At 37.9% G+C, this 20,456-nt stretch overlaps 1 protein-coding gene across 1 annotated transcript; it reads left to right on the top strand.

Moving 5' to 3' along the window:
• The first annotated feature begins 6,249 nt into the window (after positions 1-6,249).
• Positions 6,250-9,572, top strand: LOC124460892. Its single transcript, XM_047012486.1, has 4 exons — positions 6,250-6,316; positions 8,938-9,164; positions 9,225-9,378; positions 9,448-9,572. Exons 1-4 carry the CDS (start codon positions 6,250-6,252, stop codon positions 9,570-9,572), a joined length of 573 nt encoding a protein of 190 aa, XP_046868442.1.
• Positions 9,573-20,456: the final 10,884 nt, after the last annotated feature.

Genomic DNA, 20,456 nt, shown 5'->3' with positions numbered 1-20,456 from the left:
ATCATATTCGCTAAGCTTTATTTTCCAGCGTTGGAGTTTCATGTTGGGTTCCCTAATCGTACTAAGCCAAACTAAAGGTTTGTGGTCACTAAGAACCTCGAAACTTCTTCCGTAGAGATACGGCCTGAAATATTTCGTCGCCCAGACGATTGCCAATAACTCTTTTTCAATAGTACTATAATTTTCTTCGTGACTATTTAGGGTTCGGCTAGCGAAGCAAATGGGCCTGCCTTCTTGAGATAAGACGACCCCTAGTGCGACATTACTTGCATCGGTAGTAACTTTAAATTCTTTTGTAAAATCTGGATAGGCAAGAATTGGATCACTCATAATTAGAAGTTTGAGCTTTTCTACTGCTTCTATATATGAGGAATCATGGAAATCCGTGTTACCGTTTTTTTTCAATTTTAAGGTTATAGGTTTTGCTATATGAGCGAATCCGGGAATAAATTTCCTATAAAAGCCACACAGGCCTAAAAAGGACTTGATCTGTGTTTTAGACTTTGGCAAAGGGAATTTTTTAATTGCATTTATTTTGTTTGGGTTGGGCTTAATTCCCTCTGTAGTAACTATATGACCAAAAAATTCAGTCTCCTTTTTAAAAAATTCACATTTGTCAAGCTGCAATTTTAAGTTTGCCTTTCTGAGCTTTTCGAAAACTTTGCGAATTGAATCATTGTGTTTCTCAAGCGAAGTTGAGAAGACAATAATGTCGTCCAAATAGACTAAGCAATGTTTATTTATTAAGTCACTAAGGACATTATTTATGCATCTTTGACAGGTTGCAGGGGCATTTTTTAATCCAAAAGGCATACGAGTATACTCATAGTGGCCGGTTTTGGTTGAAAATGCGGTTTTTTTGATTGAGGAGTCATCCATTTCGATCTGATGAAATCCTTTAGCTAAATCAATTGTAGAAAAATACTGGCTTCTGGCAAGTTTATCAAGTATTTCTTCCATGTTGGGAATTGGGAATTTATCGCTTATAGTAATTTCATTTAATCCTCTATAGTCTATTACGATTCTAAATTTATCTTTGCCTGATGCTTCTTTTTTCTTCGGCACTACCCAAAGTGGGCTACAATACGGAGAGTTACTTTCTCTAATAATACCCTGTTGTAACATATCCTTTATTTGTTTTGTAACTTCGTCTTCAAATGCGTAGGGGTAACTATAAGGTCTTTTGTATATCGGATCCTCATGGATAGTTTTGATTCTATGTTTAACCTCATTTGTAAAAGTAAGTTGTTCCCCTTCCTGATATTGTATGTCTCGAAACTCAATTAGTATTTTCTTAACACACTTTCTCTCTTCGCTATTCAAATGTTCCAACCTATATTGATTATTTTCTTCTAATTCGTCTTCTAAAGCAAAAATGGTTTCCGTTGGAGGCTGGTTTTCAAATGTGAAAATTAATGATTGCTCCGCAATCTTTTAAAAGTTCTCTTCCGAATAACAAATCATAATTATTTGAGAACTTATAAATGTAGAATATTTGACTTGTAGGTATAAGTTTGTTTGGTTGCGTTAATACATAATTTTCTAATGCAACTTCTGAATTTATGGTGTTGACATTATTTTGTTTTTTATGTATTGGAAGATTAAAAAAATTATGGTTAATTAGATTGACAGACCATCCAGTATCTATTAGGCATTTGTAATATTTCTCATTGAACTTAATTGTTAAGTATTGTTTTCTGGAAAGGCACTCATTTGAAAATTTTCGCTCGTATCCATTCGTTGGTGTCCACTACTTCCTTCTCTATTTCTTTTATTTGGCCTTGTTCACGCCACCGGGTGAACAGCAGAGAGTGAGGGGTAGGGTTTTTTCCAAAACCGAATTCGGTCATACTGAGGAGGGTGACGAAGGGTTCTCCTGTAAATCGCCATATTCAATCCATTACGAGCATCTAACCCGAACACCCGTTCTTTCATTGCTTTCGATAATATACCTTTTTTCAACCCGAAACATTCTCGTGTGTGTCGGGACATCTAACATGTAACATGGCACCCGCCAACCACTTGCGTCTTATTCTGATCCTTCCGTCCCTCCACGAACATTGGTCCTTCGAGCCGGATATCCTTCCGCTATTCCAGCTTGCATCGGCGGAATTCCTGATAAGTACAACATTTCTTATTATATCCCATTACAAACTTACAAAAGTGTGAGGTTTCCCGCTCTTCCATAGCGACCTACACACTTCTGTATACTTGTATGTACATACCTGACCTGTTCCAAAGGTTACATGGTATTTCCCGATCATTTTTGTGTTTAGGAAGTGCATTTTTTTTACCATTCTTCGAAATTCTGATTGTCCAAAAGTCCAATTGCATAGCAATACATATGTATGTATATACACACATATACATACATACATACATACATACATGTAAAAACAGCTGTTTTCTAACCTGCAAGTAAAGGTGTTTAATAATCGAGAATGAATTTATAAAGTACCACTTACCTTTACTTAAAGTGTAAAGTACACTTCACGGGCTGATCATTAGTCCATCGGCATAAATTATTTATGTCAAATAATTTTTACATCCATACATACATATGTACATACATACAAATGTAATAATTTTTGCCGCGGTAACCACACTCATACGTACATACATACAATGTCCACATACAATTTAAATTCACCCACACAAAATTAATTGCAGCCACTCCGATTGGCTTTCCGCAATTTAATAATTCGAAACCTACATAATTAAAGCAGGAAATCGTGATTTTCGTTAAACAATTTACAATTAATTAAATTCACAAAACATAAAACACGGCAGAACAGCTGACTCCCGATCAGTGCTGACACTCAAGTCTCATCAGTGCTGACACTTGAGCCAAGCCGTGACTCGGTCACGACATCCATATTTTCCTTCGTGATTTTCGTATTGTGCAAAAATATTTCAATCGACTGATTGAATTTAATTCGCGAAATATTTTCTAAAGAAAAATAAAAACCTTTTATTTATATGGAATTAATATTTTTGCTTGTCTTGGTGCATTTTGATCTTTTCCTCACAGATCCATGAAATTGATCTTGTCCGTTTAATGAATTAATTAATTAATTAAGTTTTTTTTTTCCTCCTTCGTTGAAAAGTTATCGGCACTCCCAATCCTACTGATCTCAATTTTTCCATATTTTTAAATACCCTTATAAATTTTAACATTTTTCCACATTGTATAAATTTTAATATCCAAGTGATTATATATCCTTATAATTATTCCCACAACTGCGAGGAAAATTCTAAATCCTTCTAATTCCATTTATGCGATCTTTGCTTATTCATTGTGGTCATTAAAAAGAGGAGACATTTCTCCTTCTCACTCCTCCTCTATCCTTAAATTATACAGTCCACTTACAGCTTCGTTTCGATCTCCTCGCTTGAGAGCTCTAAGTCCACGGTTGTTGCCATTCGACTCGTAATAGCTCAGAGGACACTCTACGATGTCTCTTTCCGACTTTGTTGCCGTGTGCGAGGCATTAACGGCGTTCGAGGCTCGCGTGGCCCAGGCTTTAGCTGACGATGTGCCACTCGTCTCTATTAAAATACACTTAGACCAGCTTAAGTCACTTTGGGCAAAAGTCGAGGCAGAGTTTTCACGATGCTATAAAGCCTTGACGGCTCAAAAGAACGACGATAGTCCGAAGCACATAGCTACAATTAAAGCTAAACATGATTATTGTTATATGGTATATGTGCGAGGCGGGACTTTGTTTGGAGAGCGAATCGAGCAGTTGTCCACAAAAATGGCTCCCCCACCAGTCAGGCTCTCCGTCGATTCCACCCATCAAAGCCACACAGTTCCCCCGTGCGAAGTCGAAATCTTTAACGGAGACAGCCTGGCTTGGCCTACATTCCGTGATTTGTTTACCGCGATTTTTATCCATAATCCAAGCCTAACACAAGTGGAGAAACTTTACCACTTAAGTTGCAAAACTCGCGGTGAAGCCAGAGCCATTGTTTCTAGGTCACCCTTGACCAATGAAGGGTTCCAGTCCGCGTGGGATAACCTCACTGCGCGATACGAAAATAATCGATTATTGATTATGAGCCAAGCCAAGCAGCTTCTACAGATCCCAGCTGTAACACAAGAGTCTGGCAAAGCGTTGAGAGAACTGCAGACCTCAATTCAAGGTTGCTTAACCGGTCTTGAGCTTTCCGGAGCTCGTACAGACAATTGGGATATCCTTCTTATAGCAATCTGTACGAGCAAAATGCCCAAATCCACCCTTCTGTTGTGGGAACAGTCCGTTCCAAATAAGACCGCCGTCTCATCCTGGGACGACCTTAATCGATTCCTAACTGATCGCCACCGTGTACTAGAGGCCACAGATGTCCTTCAACCAAGCTCTAGCGGTCAGACCTTTCCATCCGTAAGCCGAAAACCTACGGCACGAGCTCAGGCCTTTTCCGTTCAAGTGCAAGAGAGCTCAGCACCTGATGCTTGTATAATTTCGAATCCTGCGTCCTCCGATTCTTCCAGCAGCCCTCATGTAAACGTGGGAAGTTACTTCGCCTCCACTCGCAACACTGGCCTCCTGGGTACTGCGAGGGTAACTATTCATCATCGTGGCCAGCAGTTTCAAATCCGCGCTTTGATTGATATGGGATCCGAAGCGTCCTTTATTTCCCAAAGAATGTTTGAATTGATTAATCCTCCTGCAAAGTATCAACTAGCATTCGCGGCATTGGGCAATACGATGCTGGTAGCGGCGACAAAGTGTGCCGCTTACAGATTTCTTTTCCTGACGAACCGCTGCGACGGTTCCAAGCAGTCGCCGTGGTGCTGCCTAGTGTAGCTGAAGCACTTCCGTCCCGCGCCGTCCCGAATAAGGTGAAGCAGGATTCGCTTGACCTTCCGCTCGCTGATCCGCAATTTCACCAAAGAGCTCCTGTGGATTTGGTGCTTGGAGCCGAGCTCCTTCCCACTATCCTTGGGGAACGAATCATCAAGAATGTTGGTGATTCCTTCGTGGGGATCGAGACGATGTTCGGATGGGTTCTCTGTGGATCCGTTACTGGAAAATCCAGAAGGTTTCGGTCCACCTCCTCCAGCAGTCCGAAGATGTCTCTAAAGACAGCAGCACCATCCGATTTAGAACGCAGTTCCAATTGCTTCAGGTGGCGCGTTTGTTAAGGGGCACACGCGCTCCGTCAGTGCCGACAGTTTCGAGGACTACGAGCTGACGGCAGGCTACGGGTAGTCTTGAGCAACGGATACTGCCCGAACTGTTTGGCTCATGAGCATTCCAATGGTTCCTGCAGGAGCACAGCAGGATGCCATCGATGTGGCAAGCAACACCACCGGCTCTTGCACATCCAACCCAAAGAGCAAAGACCCGAAAGGCACCCGCCTTTCATTCGGACTTCTATCCAGAGGTCATCAGCCATCGTGCCGCCTACTCCATCTGCATCCAAAGTTCCCCCTCCATCTCCACCCGTGTCTTGGCGATCCAGAACGCTGCCATCCCCCATCCTTAGACATGTCCAGCGAGGCAATTGCAACTTGTTGCAAGGGGGGCGGTATGTTCACGCCACCGGGTGAACAGCAGAGAGTGAGGGGTAGGGTTTTTTCCAAAACCGAATTCGGTCAGGCCTATTGGTATGTTCCTCAGATCTATTATTTATTTCTGCATTTATTGGATTTGCCTGTTGTCCCTGGTGTAGCTGTTGGTTAAATTGATTGTACAGCTGATTGTACTGGTGAGATTGAGTTACTCCCGTTTGACCATTGGAATATTGAGGCTGAATTGACTGGTTAGACACTGGGTCCATAGATGAATTTGATGATTGAAAATTCTGACAGTCTCTAGCCATATTACCCCTATGGAACTATTTTTATTGCTGAATTGTTTCCTTTCTTCATAATAACCTTCATGCTGAGCGATACGTTTTAATTTAGATACAGTGCTGATATCGTATCTTGACAGCAACATGAATAGTCTATCAGGTAACTTTCTCTGAATACAATTTTTAATAGTATTTTCCATTGCTTGGGTATACACAGCTGAATTCACTGCGTTACCCTCTAATTCTAGTTTATCAGCAATTCCACGTGACTTTTTTTGTAGCTCCTCACAAAACTTACGAAGGTTTCCCATGTAGTCCGTATTATAGACCCTTCTTAGTAGTTCTTCGAGAGGTGTCTGCGTGCCGTACTCTTCGATTAGTGCCTCCTTCAGCAATATCCATGAGTTTATGGAGTTTTGCCTGATATTTCTTTGAGCCTTTCCCACGATGAGTCCCTCGACTGTCCCGTATATGATGCTTTTCTGCCTTATATCATCAGTGGGGTATAGTCCAAGTAGGTACTCCACTCTTTTAATGAAAAAGCAGAGATAGTTGTTGTCTCCCTCGAACGGCTGGACTTGCCTTAATTGGGAAAGCAATTGTCCCAAGAGAGATTCAGAAAGAGCCATTTTTCCACAGAAAAGCGATTTATTTTGTATCCGTAGATTCTTTTGCGAATCCCGTATAAAATGAATTGGAATCCTACCGACTGCGCCAATTAAATTATTTAATTTAATTTTATTTCAACATTTTATTTCACAGTTTTATTATTTTAAATTAAGTCTTTACTATTGAACAGTAGATTAGCGAGCGATTCGACTAGCAAAAATATGAAATGAAAAAGCAACATAGGCGTACGTGACTTAGTGCAAGCTGTACACACTCTTCTTAGTTCTTTATGCTTCTCTATATTTACAGTTGCACTAAGTCTATATTCCAGTGCAAAGCATAGAAACATAAATTCTAGGGTAACAAAAGGTATGATAGGTTTAAGGTTTGCGAAATATATAACTATACATATATGCCGTTGTGAAATTAAGTGTCTGCTGATAATTTCATTAGCTGAAAGAAGGGATAAACGCGAATAGTCAAAATATTAGGTGTATCGACAGTTATTAATGTACACTTCACTTTGACCATCATTTTCGTTTCATTCAATATAACGGTTTGAAGGAGAGCAGATTTAAATTCAAATGTTAAGTATGTCAAAATATTTTTGCCTACGAGTGTACATATGTAAAACAGACGCTTTTGTGAAATTACTTAATATGCAAAATTTAATTCCTTGATAAAACGTACTCTGGACCAAAAGCCTGTTGAAATAATAGTTAATCAAAATAGTTTTCCTTTCTTTTATATAAAAGCACAATTATTTATATTTCATGTTTTTATTTTCACCGGTACATTCATTCAGCCTTTCTGTATTGTTAATTTTCGTATGTTACATAACATCTCATGTTAAGCTATGTTATGTTCAACATATATCTTCCTAAGACTATAGCTTCGGTGACTTACAGGTTAAACGACGAGGAACTTCAGTAGCTCGGTGGCTTAGCGGTCCAACCCCTGGTTCAACCCCTTTTTTTATAATAATTATTTTTGTTCAATAAAAGAATAAGTCTTTTAATTATTTGCAATTGGAGAAATTTTTTTTAATTTTTGACGTTTGTAGATACAAATGATGTATCATCTTGTGCGCTTGAGTTGATACCACCCTTCAGTACCAGATTGTCGCCGCCGACAATGTCGACGCATTGTCCGAGCGAACTACGTCGGCAGAGAAAAATTCTGCCAGCGTTTTTTATACTGAGGCTAGCCAACGGCACCCGAACGAAATAACTTCGTTTCTCCAAACCCAATCGGCTGCCGAAAAAAAAGTTTGGAAAAAAAATTTTGTCAATCGACAAAATTATTTTTTGTTTCGATGATTTTTGTATACCCTATTTACCTATGAATGAAAATAAACGTGATGGCGCTTGAATTCTTTATGCACAAAAAATTTATATTCTAAGATAATTCATTTTTTAATTACACATTGATTATTTAATCAATGAATTGGTACCTTTTATAGATACATTTCATATTATGTTGGCAAACAGGTTTCCATTACCGGTTGTGCCCAATTATACTCTACGTTTTCGGCACGCGACAAAGCGGAAAGCAACAACCGACAAAGTAACACAACATTGTTGTTGTTGCTAAGCCGAATTTTCGTAAATCTGTGCTTTGTTGTTGTTGTTTCCCTTTCGGATTTATGCGCGCGTCGCTTTGCTTTTTTCGTTTCTCTGTGCATTTGCGATTAATTCTCGTGCGAGCAGGTGTTTTAGCTTTGCTGTTAAAAATAAATCAATTGTGTTTTCAAAATAAAATAAAAATAAATAAATCAATTGTGTTTTCAAAATAAAATAAAGGTAAGTGTTATTTAAATATAAATAATTTTAAATATATAAAAAAATTAATTTTGTTGGCAAAATTTGTTTTTCTACATTTTGTATTTTTCTTTATATAAAAAAAAAAAAAAAATATGTTTTTTCTCACTGTTTTTTGTTTTTCTTTTTGCAATTATTACTCTTCATTTTTATGCAATTATAAATTACACTATTCAAATTTATAATTGCATAAACATTAAGAGTAATAATTGCAAAAAGAAAAACAAAAAACAGTGAGAAAAAACATATGTATGTAAGTGGAATGTTCCAGAACATTAAAGGAACAAAAAAACAAATTTTGCCAATAAAATTAATCACATAGACGTACCAGGTTCGATCCCGGGGCGTGCCGATGCAATAAAAATTTTTTTTTCATAAATTAATTTGTTTTTTGTGCTTGAAGTTGAGGAGAACCTGGTTCAACCCCCGGCGGAAACTTTTTTTTTCAATTTTTAATAATAATTATTTAATATTTTTCTTAAGAAAATAATTTTTTGAAAAATATTAAATAATTATTATTAAAAATTTAAAAAAAAAGTTTCCGCCGGGGGTTGAACCAGGTTCTCCTCAACTTCAAGCACGACCACTGCCCCTAGACTACCGAGTTGCTTGCGTGCTCCGCATTTTTCTTCTAAGTCTTCAAACTTATTAAGTATTTGTATTATTCCACAATCCAATTTTACATAATAATTATAATTAATTTCAGAAGCAGATGCTAGTACGCAAACTGAGGAGGAGCCGAATGGCCAAGCGGCGATAATGGCGGAGTTGGCCATTCTGAAAGAAGCTTTGGCGACACAGACGGCGCTAATGCGCCATATGGCCATGGGGCAAAAAACCAACGAGGTGCGCCGGGTTTGCTTCCCGTTGGAGTCGGTCTTGGAGATCGTAGATTTGGAGGAGCAGATTACGCCGGAGAGGAGCAAAGATTATGTAAGTACATTGATACTAAAAAGAAAGTAGTGAATTTTAATGTTTATATTATTTTTACAGACCTCCCAAGTGTCTGCCCTCCTCGGCCAAGCGGCTTTAACTAAGTCGATAAAAAAAATATTCTCCGAAGGTGTCATTGAGAGCCACAATTTGGACGGCAAAAACGGGAAGTTGAGCCTTCGGACATACCCAAAAGTTTTGAATATGATAATGGGTACGTACAATAATTGTAAACATTGTTTTTTTTTCATTACTAATAATATTTTCAATTTTTTTATTCCAGAGGCAGTTCGAACGATACATCCGGGGCAGCCAGCGGAAGGAGTGCTTCGAAGTGCACTGGCTTGCGCAAAGAATACGGCCAACAAGGCAAAAAACCGCAAGCTAAGGGAGGAGGCCAATATTTGATATATTAAAAAATTAGAAATAGAAATGTATATAAAAATAAAAATTAAAAAAGTAAAAAAAAATAATTAAATGAAATTGTATATTTTAATTTCAATTTGAGTCGATTTTGTCCCTTCAGTCCATGGGACAATGTTGGGAAATTGTCCCTTCAGTCCATGGGACAATGTTGGGAAATTGTCCCTTCAGTCCATGGGACAATCTTGGGAAATTGTCCCTCTGGTCCCTAGGACAATCCATGGAAATTGTCCCTCTGGTCCCTATGACAATCTTGGGAATTTGTCCCTCTGGTCCCTACGACAATCTTGGGAATTTGTCCCTCTAGTCCCTAGGACAATCCATAGAAATTGTCCCTCTAGTCTATAGGACAAACTGTCGATATTGTCCTTCTAGTCCCTAAGACAAACTATCGAAATTGTCCCTCTGGTCCCTAGGACAATCCATGGAAATTGTCCCTCTGGTCTCTAAGACAAACTATGGAAGTTGTCCTTCTAGTCCCTACGACAAACTATCGATATTGTCCCTATCGTCCCTACGACAATCTATCTATTTTGTCCCTGTGGTCCCTAAGACAACCTAGCGACATTGTCTCTCCAGTCGCCGGCGACCAGAGCGAAAAATTTCACAGTACCGGCGACTAGAGGGACAATTGTCGCTCAATCGTCCCGTTCACAAGACCATTGAGCGACATTTGTCCCTCTGGTCGCCGGGCTGTTTATTAGTCGCTTTGGTCGCCGGCGACTGGAGGGACAAATGTCGCTCAATGGTCTTGTGCACGGGACGATTGGGCGACAATTGTCCCTCTTGTCACCGCGACTAGAGGGACGAAAGCGACAAAGCGGGGACACAATGCTTGTTTGTCCCGGCGTTCGGCAAGACATTTCGACATTTGTCTTGGCGACTGGAGCGACAACTGTCGCCGGGTTGTCGTTCCAGTCTTAAAAGCTAGGACATGCAATGTTAAATGTCGCCGCAATTTAAATGGGAGTGTCGCCGCTTTGTCCCAGGGGACAAGAGACATGTCCCCGGGGAATCCCCAGGGAATCCCGGGGACCGGTACTGCAGGGCAGCTATACATACATACATATGCACGCCTTTATGTACAATGTGTATTTATTTACATAGGCAGGTTAAAAATATGATGCAGCGAATGCAAAACTAAAAAACTCAAAAATGTTAATTTTGTTTGTTTGTTTTAAATATATTTGTTAGTTTTGTATAACTGGTAATCACTGTACCAAACTTGATCAAATTTGGATGACTATATTACATAGCTGTCATTTACAGAATTAATAAAATAGCATGCAACATGTGCGGGAACTTGTGGCACTAACCATACAACATATAGATGGGACAAACGTACGATTTTTTGATTGCAAACGCTAGCCTAGTCATGGAACCCCAGAGAACTTCGGCAAAAATCCAAACGTTGGTACTCTCAATGAGAGCGTAAAGTGGGGAGAGGGCCAAGCAGCTACGTAGTCTAGCACAGACCATGGTGAAATAAGTACAAGGTGGTCCCTTCAGCAGCAGCTCTGCTCACGACGAGATCTTATTTCAGTTGTCGTCCGACTTCGTCGACAGATGTCAGTTGACGGTTTACTTTTTTTTAACATGCATAGGACCGTACGATTGCCGACGGGACCACCTTGTACTTGTTTCACCATGGTCTCGTCCATGATGAAATAACATAAGGTGGTCTCGTCGGAAGCCGAAGCTTACCGAAGTATACACTTAACTTCAGTGCACGTTTGCTCACTCACATCACCGTCTCGCTCACCCTCAATAGACACTCAGAATACTATTCCTTTCACTCGCACTTATTGCAAGCATACGTTAAGTGTATGTCTCTTGCCGACGGGACCACCTTATGTTATTTCATCATGGACCGGACCACCTTGAACTCATTTCACCATGGCACAGACTACAGAACGACGAAAGCAGGCCTACATATGTATGTGGCTTGTGATTTCGTTCTGTCTATGTATGTATGTGTACACTCGTAGGTACAGTACATGATACAATAACATAAGGTAGTCTCGTCGTCAGCAGAGGCTCGTCGTTTCTATGTCTTAGCTTCAGTGCGTTCGTGCTTGTCATATGAAAAGGGTTTCATATGAAAACGTTGCTAAGACAGTTCTGCTGCCGACGAGACTACCTTATGTTATTGTATCATGGTACAGTATGTCCAGTAATTGTTTGCAAAATGAAAAAAGTTTAACTTCAACAGCGAAATCTGAACAAGGAGGGCTTTTTGGACAAAATATTTGTATAAACTTTTATTAAACTATAGGAATATAAAGAAATGCATGAACTCCAAGAAGGATGAAAAAGAAATATGAAAATCAGCACAGAGGCAATCTTTACTCTGTCTATTAATAGTTTGCAAAATGCAAACATTCATCTTTAAAGGCCTCTAATACTTAGTGTGTCCTCGATTAGCATCCAATACTCCTTGGAGGCGTCGCGCCCTCGACGATACGAGGGCAGTCAAGTCGAAATGTTTGGGTATTTTTCGCCACTCCTCGTTTATACACTTGATTAAGTCTGCTTTAGAGGTAGGGCGACGTTTCGCTACCCTCTTCTTCAGCAATGGACTCTGTGGGGGCGTGTCAATCACTTTATGACAGTTATATAATAGCCAAGAGCGACACAAAAGCGACTTATGCTTCGGATCGTTATCCTGATACAGTTTGTTCGGGTTTTCATGATCCACGAAGCCAAAATTGTGCGCTTTTGTTGTTAATTCCCTCTTCAAAATGTCCAAATAATATTCCTTTGTCATTATTTCGTTGAATATTCGCAGCTCTCCAACGCCTTTCGAGGAAATACAACCCCAAACCATAACAGAAAGCTTTCCAAATTTCACTGTGGGGACAATATTTTTGTTCTGTAGGGCTGTTTTTGGGTTGCGCCAAACTTTACCAGGGCCATCGTTGAAGTACAACATGATTTTCGTTTTGTCGCAGAATATAACATCGCTCCAGTACTCTGGTGGATTTCCAGCGTTCAACATTGCAAAGTTAAGTCTTTTTTCAATGTTTATACCTGACAGCAAACCCCTTTTTCTGGCAACATACAAAGAATACTTGTGGACATTCAATACGGAGGCTTGTATCCGGTTTATTTTCCACAGCTTTTAAAATATGCGAACAATCTCATCTAGAAAGCTTTCTTGTTCTGCCCTTAGAGCTGTGCAATTCCAGCCTATTGCCCTTTTCCGCACAATTAATAATATTATATACAGTTCCTAATTTAATATTAAACATTTAGGACAATTCTGTCGCCGTCTTGTCCTTGCTATGATTGAAATACACTAGTTGTATTAAATTTTCATCAGTTCGCTTACCAGGCATTGTAAACAATTGTGATCAACCAAAGAAAATTTTTCAAAAGAATGAGTGCAAAGAAGACTTGGGAAAAAATTGTGGCAGCTCGTTTTGCGTTTTAACGTTCCGTTAGTTTTCCTTTTGTCATTCTTCGACCAGGGTTTGCATTTTGCAAACAACTAATAGACAAAGCCAAGATTGCCTCTTGGCTGATTTTTGTATTTCCTTGGCGTCCTTCTTGGAGTTCTTGCATTTATATTCCTACAGTTTATACCTATGTTAATAAAAGTTTATAAAATTTATGTGTACCAAAAGCTCTCCTTGTTTATTTAACTGTTGAAGTCAAACTTTTTTTATTTTGCAAACAATTATTCGTAAGGAGCTGTCCATAAATTACGTAACGCGATTTTTGACAATTTTTGACCCCCCCAACCCTTTGTCACAGACTGTCACATTGCCTTACGTCACAAGCTTTCCGATCCCCTCCCCCTCCTATGACACAAATTGTCACACACACAGAGACCCCGAATGCGTTACGTAATTTATGGACAGCCCCTAACGTGTGTGTGACTTGAAGTTGTACAGCACCGCATTTCAATAGCTTGCTCGACAAAAATTTGTAATTTTCGATAAAACAGCGTCAATGCGAATAGGAAATGCCCGAGTGGGAAGAATATCAAGAAATATTAGCATCAGCTTCTAATGTATTCCGGTGGCTGTGCCGATAGAGTGTTCGCTTGGCGATTGGACCAGGGACAGGTTCGATTCCCAGCTCGAAATTGCCAGAAAAGGTTTTTTCTCTCTATTTTTTTTTTTTTAGAATCAAAAAAGAAAAATAAACGAAAAAAAAACAAAAAAAACAAAAATAAAACAAAACAAAATAATAAAAAAAATGAACAAAACCCGAAAAGAAAAAGGGAAAAACCAAACAAAGAAACATTATTTATATAAATTTTATGATTATCCCTTACGACTTCAAAATTTCTATTTTTCGAATGCTTTTTTCAGATGCAGCGCATAATTTTTCCATAAGCCATGTTTTTTTTAACAACACTACTAAAATGTATTTTCGGCACTCTAAAAAAATACCGGCTTTACTACAGACGTTTTGGACAAAAATATGGGTACTATTTATCGTGCATTATTTTTAACAGTGTTGTCAACGTTTTACCGTTTTAGTTCATTCTCTGAGCGATTGTTGGACTGCGAGCATCATTATCTTTGGCATATTAAAGTTTAAACAGAGAAAAATTATTAAAAAACAGGTCGTTAATAATAGAAAATGTGTCTGCCAATGCATAATTACCTCATGCATGCGAAGCTATAGAGATGGCTCAGAGCACTTTCCAGAAAGAATATATAAGTTCCCTAAAAATGAGTTCGTTCGTCGGCAGTGGGTTTCTAAATGTAGTTTGCAATATGTTGAGAATATTGATAGAGCCTTGATTTGAAACTTACACTTTGAAAAAAAATTTTTGGGAACACAATTTTTAAAGGCAGGTGCTATACCAACTCTATAGTTGACTGATGAGCCAAATTTAAATTTAATTGCAACCGATGCACTATGGTCTGGATGTCGATTTTTTTGGCATAAAGAAAGATTCGGTGGTTTTGTTAATTGATTATGAAAGTAGTTACCCTGAGCACAAAATATCGATAAAAAAAAATTTTTCAAAGGCATCCCTGGGTTTGTAACAGGGCACTATATTCTGGATGTCGATTTTTTTGGCATAAAGTCCAAATTTTCATGAAAAGATTCGGTGGTTTTGTTAATTGATTATGAAAGTAGTTACCCTGAGCACAAAATATCGATAAAAAAAATTTTTTTAATGGCATCCCTGGGTTCGTACCAGGGTCTCAAAGTCAGACATGTGCTTTGTGTGTAATCGACATTTGAAAGGGAAAAAAAACCTAAAGTTTAAAGTGCCACCATTTGTGGAATTTTGCACATAAAAATAATTTAAAATATGGAAAATATACATCAAGGTATGTAGTTTTTATACCATACACCCATAGGGTGAAATGGTATATTAAAGTCGCCAAATTGTATGTAACAGGCAGAAGGAAGCTTTTCCGACCCCACAAAGTATATATATTCTTGATCAGGATCAACAACCGAGTCGATCTAGCCATGTCCGTCTGTCCGTCCGTCCGTCCGTCCGTCCGTCCGTATGAACACCTAGATCTCGGAGACTATAAGAGCTAGAGCCACCAAATTTGATATGCAGTCTCGTGTAGTATGTACGCTTATCGAGTTTGTTTCAAATTTTGGCCACGCCCCCTTCCGCCCCGGAATTTACAAAAAACAGATTTTCTTAAAAAGTATAACAGATAGAAACATCAAATTTGGTTTGTATACTCGTTTAGTTAGCGCGCAAAAAATAATTGTTCCATCTTTTTGCCACGGCCCCTTCCGCCCCCGCAATTTACATAAAACTGTTTTTCTTAAAAAGTATGGCAGATAGAGACATCAAATTTGGTTTGTATACTCGTTTAGTTAGCGCGCAAAAAATAATTGTTCCATCTTTTTGCCACGCCCCCTTCCGCCCCGCAATTTACAAAAAACAGATTTTCTTAAAAACTATGACAGCTACCGACATTAAATTTGGTATGTAAGCTAGCCTAACAGACGCGCAGATATTGACTATTTAATAATTTTGCCACGCCCATTTCCGCCCCGCAAATTAAACAAAACTGATTTTCTTGAAACTAACAAAGCTAAAGTCATCAAATTTAGTATGTATACTGGCTTAGTATGCGCGCAGAATATATACATTTTAATATGTTGCCACGCCCACTTCCCCTCCATAATTTAGAAAAAACCGATTGGCTCTTGCAATTTTTTGACCATCGCGATCAAATTCGGCAGACTAATTAATCTTATCTATTTCTACCAAACTACCAAATTTTATTGAAATCGGACTAGAAACATGCAAAATATGCGTATGAACGTATTTTGCTACGCGATGCATAAGGGCAGAATTGGCCGTTGGCTAGTGGCGGCGCTAGAGTGCTCATATGTTTGTAGAGTGATCGAGATAGCATATGGTATGAGGCATGTTAAAACAATTTAATAGACATACATTTGGTTTTCGAAATTTTAAATATTTGTTTCACCTGGTGTATGGTATACCCAAGTCGGCGAGACGACTTACTTACTTCATTAATGTATATATTTATTTTATGTGTAGTCTTAGGATTTAAGTGTTGTGTAATGTCCAATAAATGTGAATTTTTTTTAGAAAATTGTTTAGCGTTCTCTGTGTTTCGTGGAATAGAACTAACGAGCTGACACCTGCTGACAAAAAGTAAAGACACAAGTTGGTACCTATATATGTCGTCTTTGATCGCAAACTAATGCCTTCGCCCCGTTTTTCCCCCTTTTCCATTAATTTGATAATATTCAGGCAAGTTCGAATTTTGTCATAAAGAACTCATCGATATTTGGTGCAGCAACAATCGAGAAATAAAATCTGTATCAGAATGGATCTACAGTAAAGTCAACAATAACCATCTGGAATACGAAACAATAAAAGAAATAGATAAAAATAAAATAATTTTCACATTATTTGAATAGCAATTTCATGTAATTTTTATTTAAGTTCGGATAAATTTCGTTCCTTTTGTAAGAGAACTTTTTGCTTATATATGCATATTTATCCGTGGTATCCAATGTTTCTAACGATTCATAAAGTGTTAGTTCACGGTTTTCAAATAAACAATTCGACGTTAATTCTACCTGGATGCTTGGGCGAAAATGGTTCAGAAGCTCGGAATAAAATCTAAAAAAAAGACAGACGATCACATTCAAGGAAAGATAGTCGAGTCAATACAATGAGTGACATTTTTCATAGAGCCATGGATTCCTCGGATCCATTACTATCGAGTGTCTGTTTGAAGGAGAGGGAAAGGAAAAACCCGAAAAAACCTCTTCCCAAAGAAGTTTTAAGTCTTCTGGAGTTGCCGTCTACTGAAGATAAAGATTTATCTGGAAATGAATCGGACTTAAAATCTGATTGTGATTCTAATTCTGAGGAGGACATTCACGACATAGAGCTAGAAGAAGAAGACGATGCCAATTAAACACAACCAAAATTTTTGTAATCTATTTTCTTCATACCACTTTTCTACACTACCAAATATGAGACAAATAAAATTTTAAACTATCTATTTTGTGCATGTTTATAATTATTAATTGGTCAAAACAGTTCCGAATATATAAAAATGCAGCCTGAAAGTATGCAATCGGGTCAAATTTTATAATTTTCGACAAATCGGGTAAAGCCATGGTGCAATTCCAAAAAAAAAATTGAAATTTTCTTTTAGTATTTCCAGCATGCTTGCAAAATTTCAACTCTCTAGCATTCAAACTGTAGTTTATGCCAAAAAAATCGACATCCAGACCATAGTGCGATGCGAAAATTGATTTATTTAATTTCTTCGGAAACACACGCAGAAATTTCTATTTTCCAAATATAACTAAACACGGGGCAGACAAAAATACGAGCACGTGTATTGTAGAACGCATTAATATTTTGGAAAATGTCGGCAACAAAAACAAAAAGCTGAAGCTGATATATTAACTGATGGTATGCAATTTTGTCCCAATTATCTTAAGAAAGAACAAAGTAAAGCATATTATAGAAAAAAATGCTTTGAAATGTCTGAAAATCTAAAGAAGGAAAGAGAAAAGGTCAAATTATATAGCAAAAAGATTAAACATTTGAGAATGTATTGCGAAATGAAAGAGCAAGAAAATTAAAATATTTAAAGGAAAAAATAGAAAATGGTAATATACAAGGATTAGTTGACAAAAGAGCGTTTCAAAAAATTCAAACACTGTTTGCAACATGTTACTTAAGAATAAGCAGTCGTGGGAAGATGGAGAAAAAACAATTGCTCAAAGCAATTATTTTTATTATTGTAAGGCCTACAATTTTATGCGTGACGATCTGGAGTTAAATCTCTCATGCAACAAGTCTCTGCAAAGATGGGCTCTCGTTAGAAACATGGTTCGGGCTTAAGTGAATATTTATTGAAACATTTAAAAGGAATTTTCTTGTAGATGGACAATAAAAGTAAAAATGCCGTATTAGTTTTTGTTGAAATTTCAATACTTTACATGAAGTGGAAGGTTTTGCAACCGACGGTATTGAGAAAACTGATGCTTTGTGTAAGCAGATATGTGTTTTTATGGTGAGGGGACTTTATGACAATTGAAAGTTTGTGTTAAGCTATGTAGCAACTTCCACTGGATTCTCTTCCTGTAAATGAACGGACTTAGTTAATACAAATATTAGAGTCGCAAGAAGTCCAAATAACCGAGGAGCATTCGCAGAATATAACATCGCTCCAGTACTCTGGTGGATTTCCAGCGTTCAACATTGCAAAGTTAAGTCTTTTTTCAATGTTTATACCTGACAGCAAACCCTTTTTTTTTTTTTTTTTTTTTTATATATAGACGTAGTCGTACAACGCTCAGTACGAACAAGTGGCCCATATGACACCAGGCCGGGCCTGTTACGAATGACCCTAAGTAAAGTTAATGTTACAACCTCTACCCACTCCGACCTAAGGGCATAGGCGTATTACATATATAAACATAAATTAAACTAAAGAAATAGAAAATATTAAATGTAATGAGATAATAGGTTACATATAAAAAGAAAACAGGATAGGTATAAATAAAGATGATTACAACTAATTACGAGCGAGGAATGACAAGATCGCAGTTTTAATACCCGGAAGCGATGTTTCGGAACCGATAACGTGCCAAAGTCTGTTGTAGTCACTACATAGTATACGAAAAGGTTCATGCAGAGAATAGTTAGTTGTGCAAGTGGGAAGTATAAGCGGTGTGAAATTGCGGGTCCTTCTAGATGGAACAGAAATGTTAATTTGGCTCAACAGCTCGGAAGAGTCAATCTCACCATTCAAAGTTTGTAAAGAAAGTTACACCAAGCATTGTTCTACGATTAGTTAAAGAAGGAAGGTTAATTAACTGAAGTCGACTAGAATAAGATGGAAGTTGTACAGTTGGATCCCAGCGCAAATCACGAAGGGCAAAGAGTAAAAACTGTTTTTGTACAGATTCTAATTTGTTTTGATAAAACTCATATTGAGGAGACCAAACACAAGATCCATATTCTAATATGGGGCGGACTAAAGAAGTAAAAAGTATTTTGGTAATATATGGATCCTTGAACTCCTTCGACCAGCGCTTCATAAAGCCAAGAACACTCTTAGCCCTACTAACAGTAGTCGATATATGCTGATTAAAACTAAGTTTGTGGTCGATTAAGATCCCCAAATCTTTTACAACCAAGGAAGTATTATTAATTTTTTCTAACGGGAAATTATTTAAAAAGTAACTCGTTAATTGGGGAGAACCTCTATAAAAAGACATAACTTTGCACTTAGAACAGTTTAGAGATAACAAGTTAGTCCTACACCACCCTGAAAAGCATTCAGGTCAGCTTGCAAGGTATGACATGAGAGAGAGTCTACGATGCGATTAGCGATTTTTACATCATCGGCATACATAAGAACTCTTGAATTTAAAAGAACGGTGGGGAGATCATTAATAAAAATGGTAAATAATAATGGGCCAAGGTGACTGCCCTGTGGGACTCCCGATTCAACACAAATGATCTTAGAAAGAGAGGACCTAAAAAGAACCCTCTGCCTCCTATTGCTTAGATATTGTAAAATCCAAGCGAGCAGAGCATCCGGAAAGCCAACTAAATTCAGCTTATGTAATAGTAAGGCATGGTTTACCGAATCGAAAGCCTTACTGAAATCCGTATATATAACATCAGTTTGCTTTTGTTTCTTAAAACCTTGGATTACAAAAGATGTAAACTGTAAAAGGTTAGTTGTGGTAGACCTATTCTTGACAAACCCATGCTGGTATGGCGAAAAAATAGATTTACATAAATGCTGTATTTGAGACGTCATAATTTTCTCAAACAGTTTAGGTATCGCTGACAATTTAGAAATTCCTCTGTAATTAGTGACGTCGGATTTATTGCCACATTTGTGAAGAGGTAAAATGAACGAATCCTTCCATATAGTTGGAAACTCGGACAGTGTAACGGACAACTCAAAAAGCTTAAGTAAAGGCGAGCACAATGACTCCGCACAGAACCTCAGGACACAAGCGGGAATACCGTCTGGGCCCGGTGAGTATACCGGCTTAATCGTCATTAGTTCCTTAGTTACCGAACTTTGCGTTATAATAGGATTAAGAATACAGTTGGATTTCGTTATAGGATATGGATATATACTTAGTAGATATGTACGTAGTCGAGAAGAAGTTAGCAAATAATTAGAAATAGATTGATCAGAAGAGGCCGAATCATTATTAAAAACTGCAAACGATGGAAGGGAGACAGAATTTCGCTTTGAGTTAACGAAACTATAGAACTCTTTAGGATTTTCGGAGAATTGCAACTTGCAACGTTGTAAGTAATTATTATAGCATTTAGAATTAGAAACAATAAAATTCGATTTAGCAACCAAGTAACGAACAGATCCGATGATAGACCCGTGACTTTAT

The sequence above is a fragment of the Drosophila willistoni genome, unplaced genomic scaffold (assembly GCF_018902025.1).
Source record: "Drosophila willistoni isolate 14030-0811.24 unplaced genomic scaffold, UCI_dwil_1.1 Seg150, whole genome shotgun sequence".
Lineage (NCBI taxonomy): Eukaryota > Metazoa > Arthropoda > Insecta > Diptera > Drosophilidae > Drosophila > Drosophila willistoni.
The sequence above is the reverse complement of the archived record's forward strand: the minus strand, read 5'-3'. Positions and strand labels throughout refer to the sequence as shown.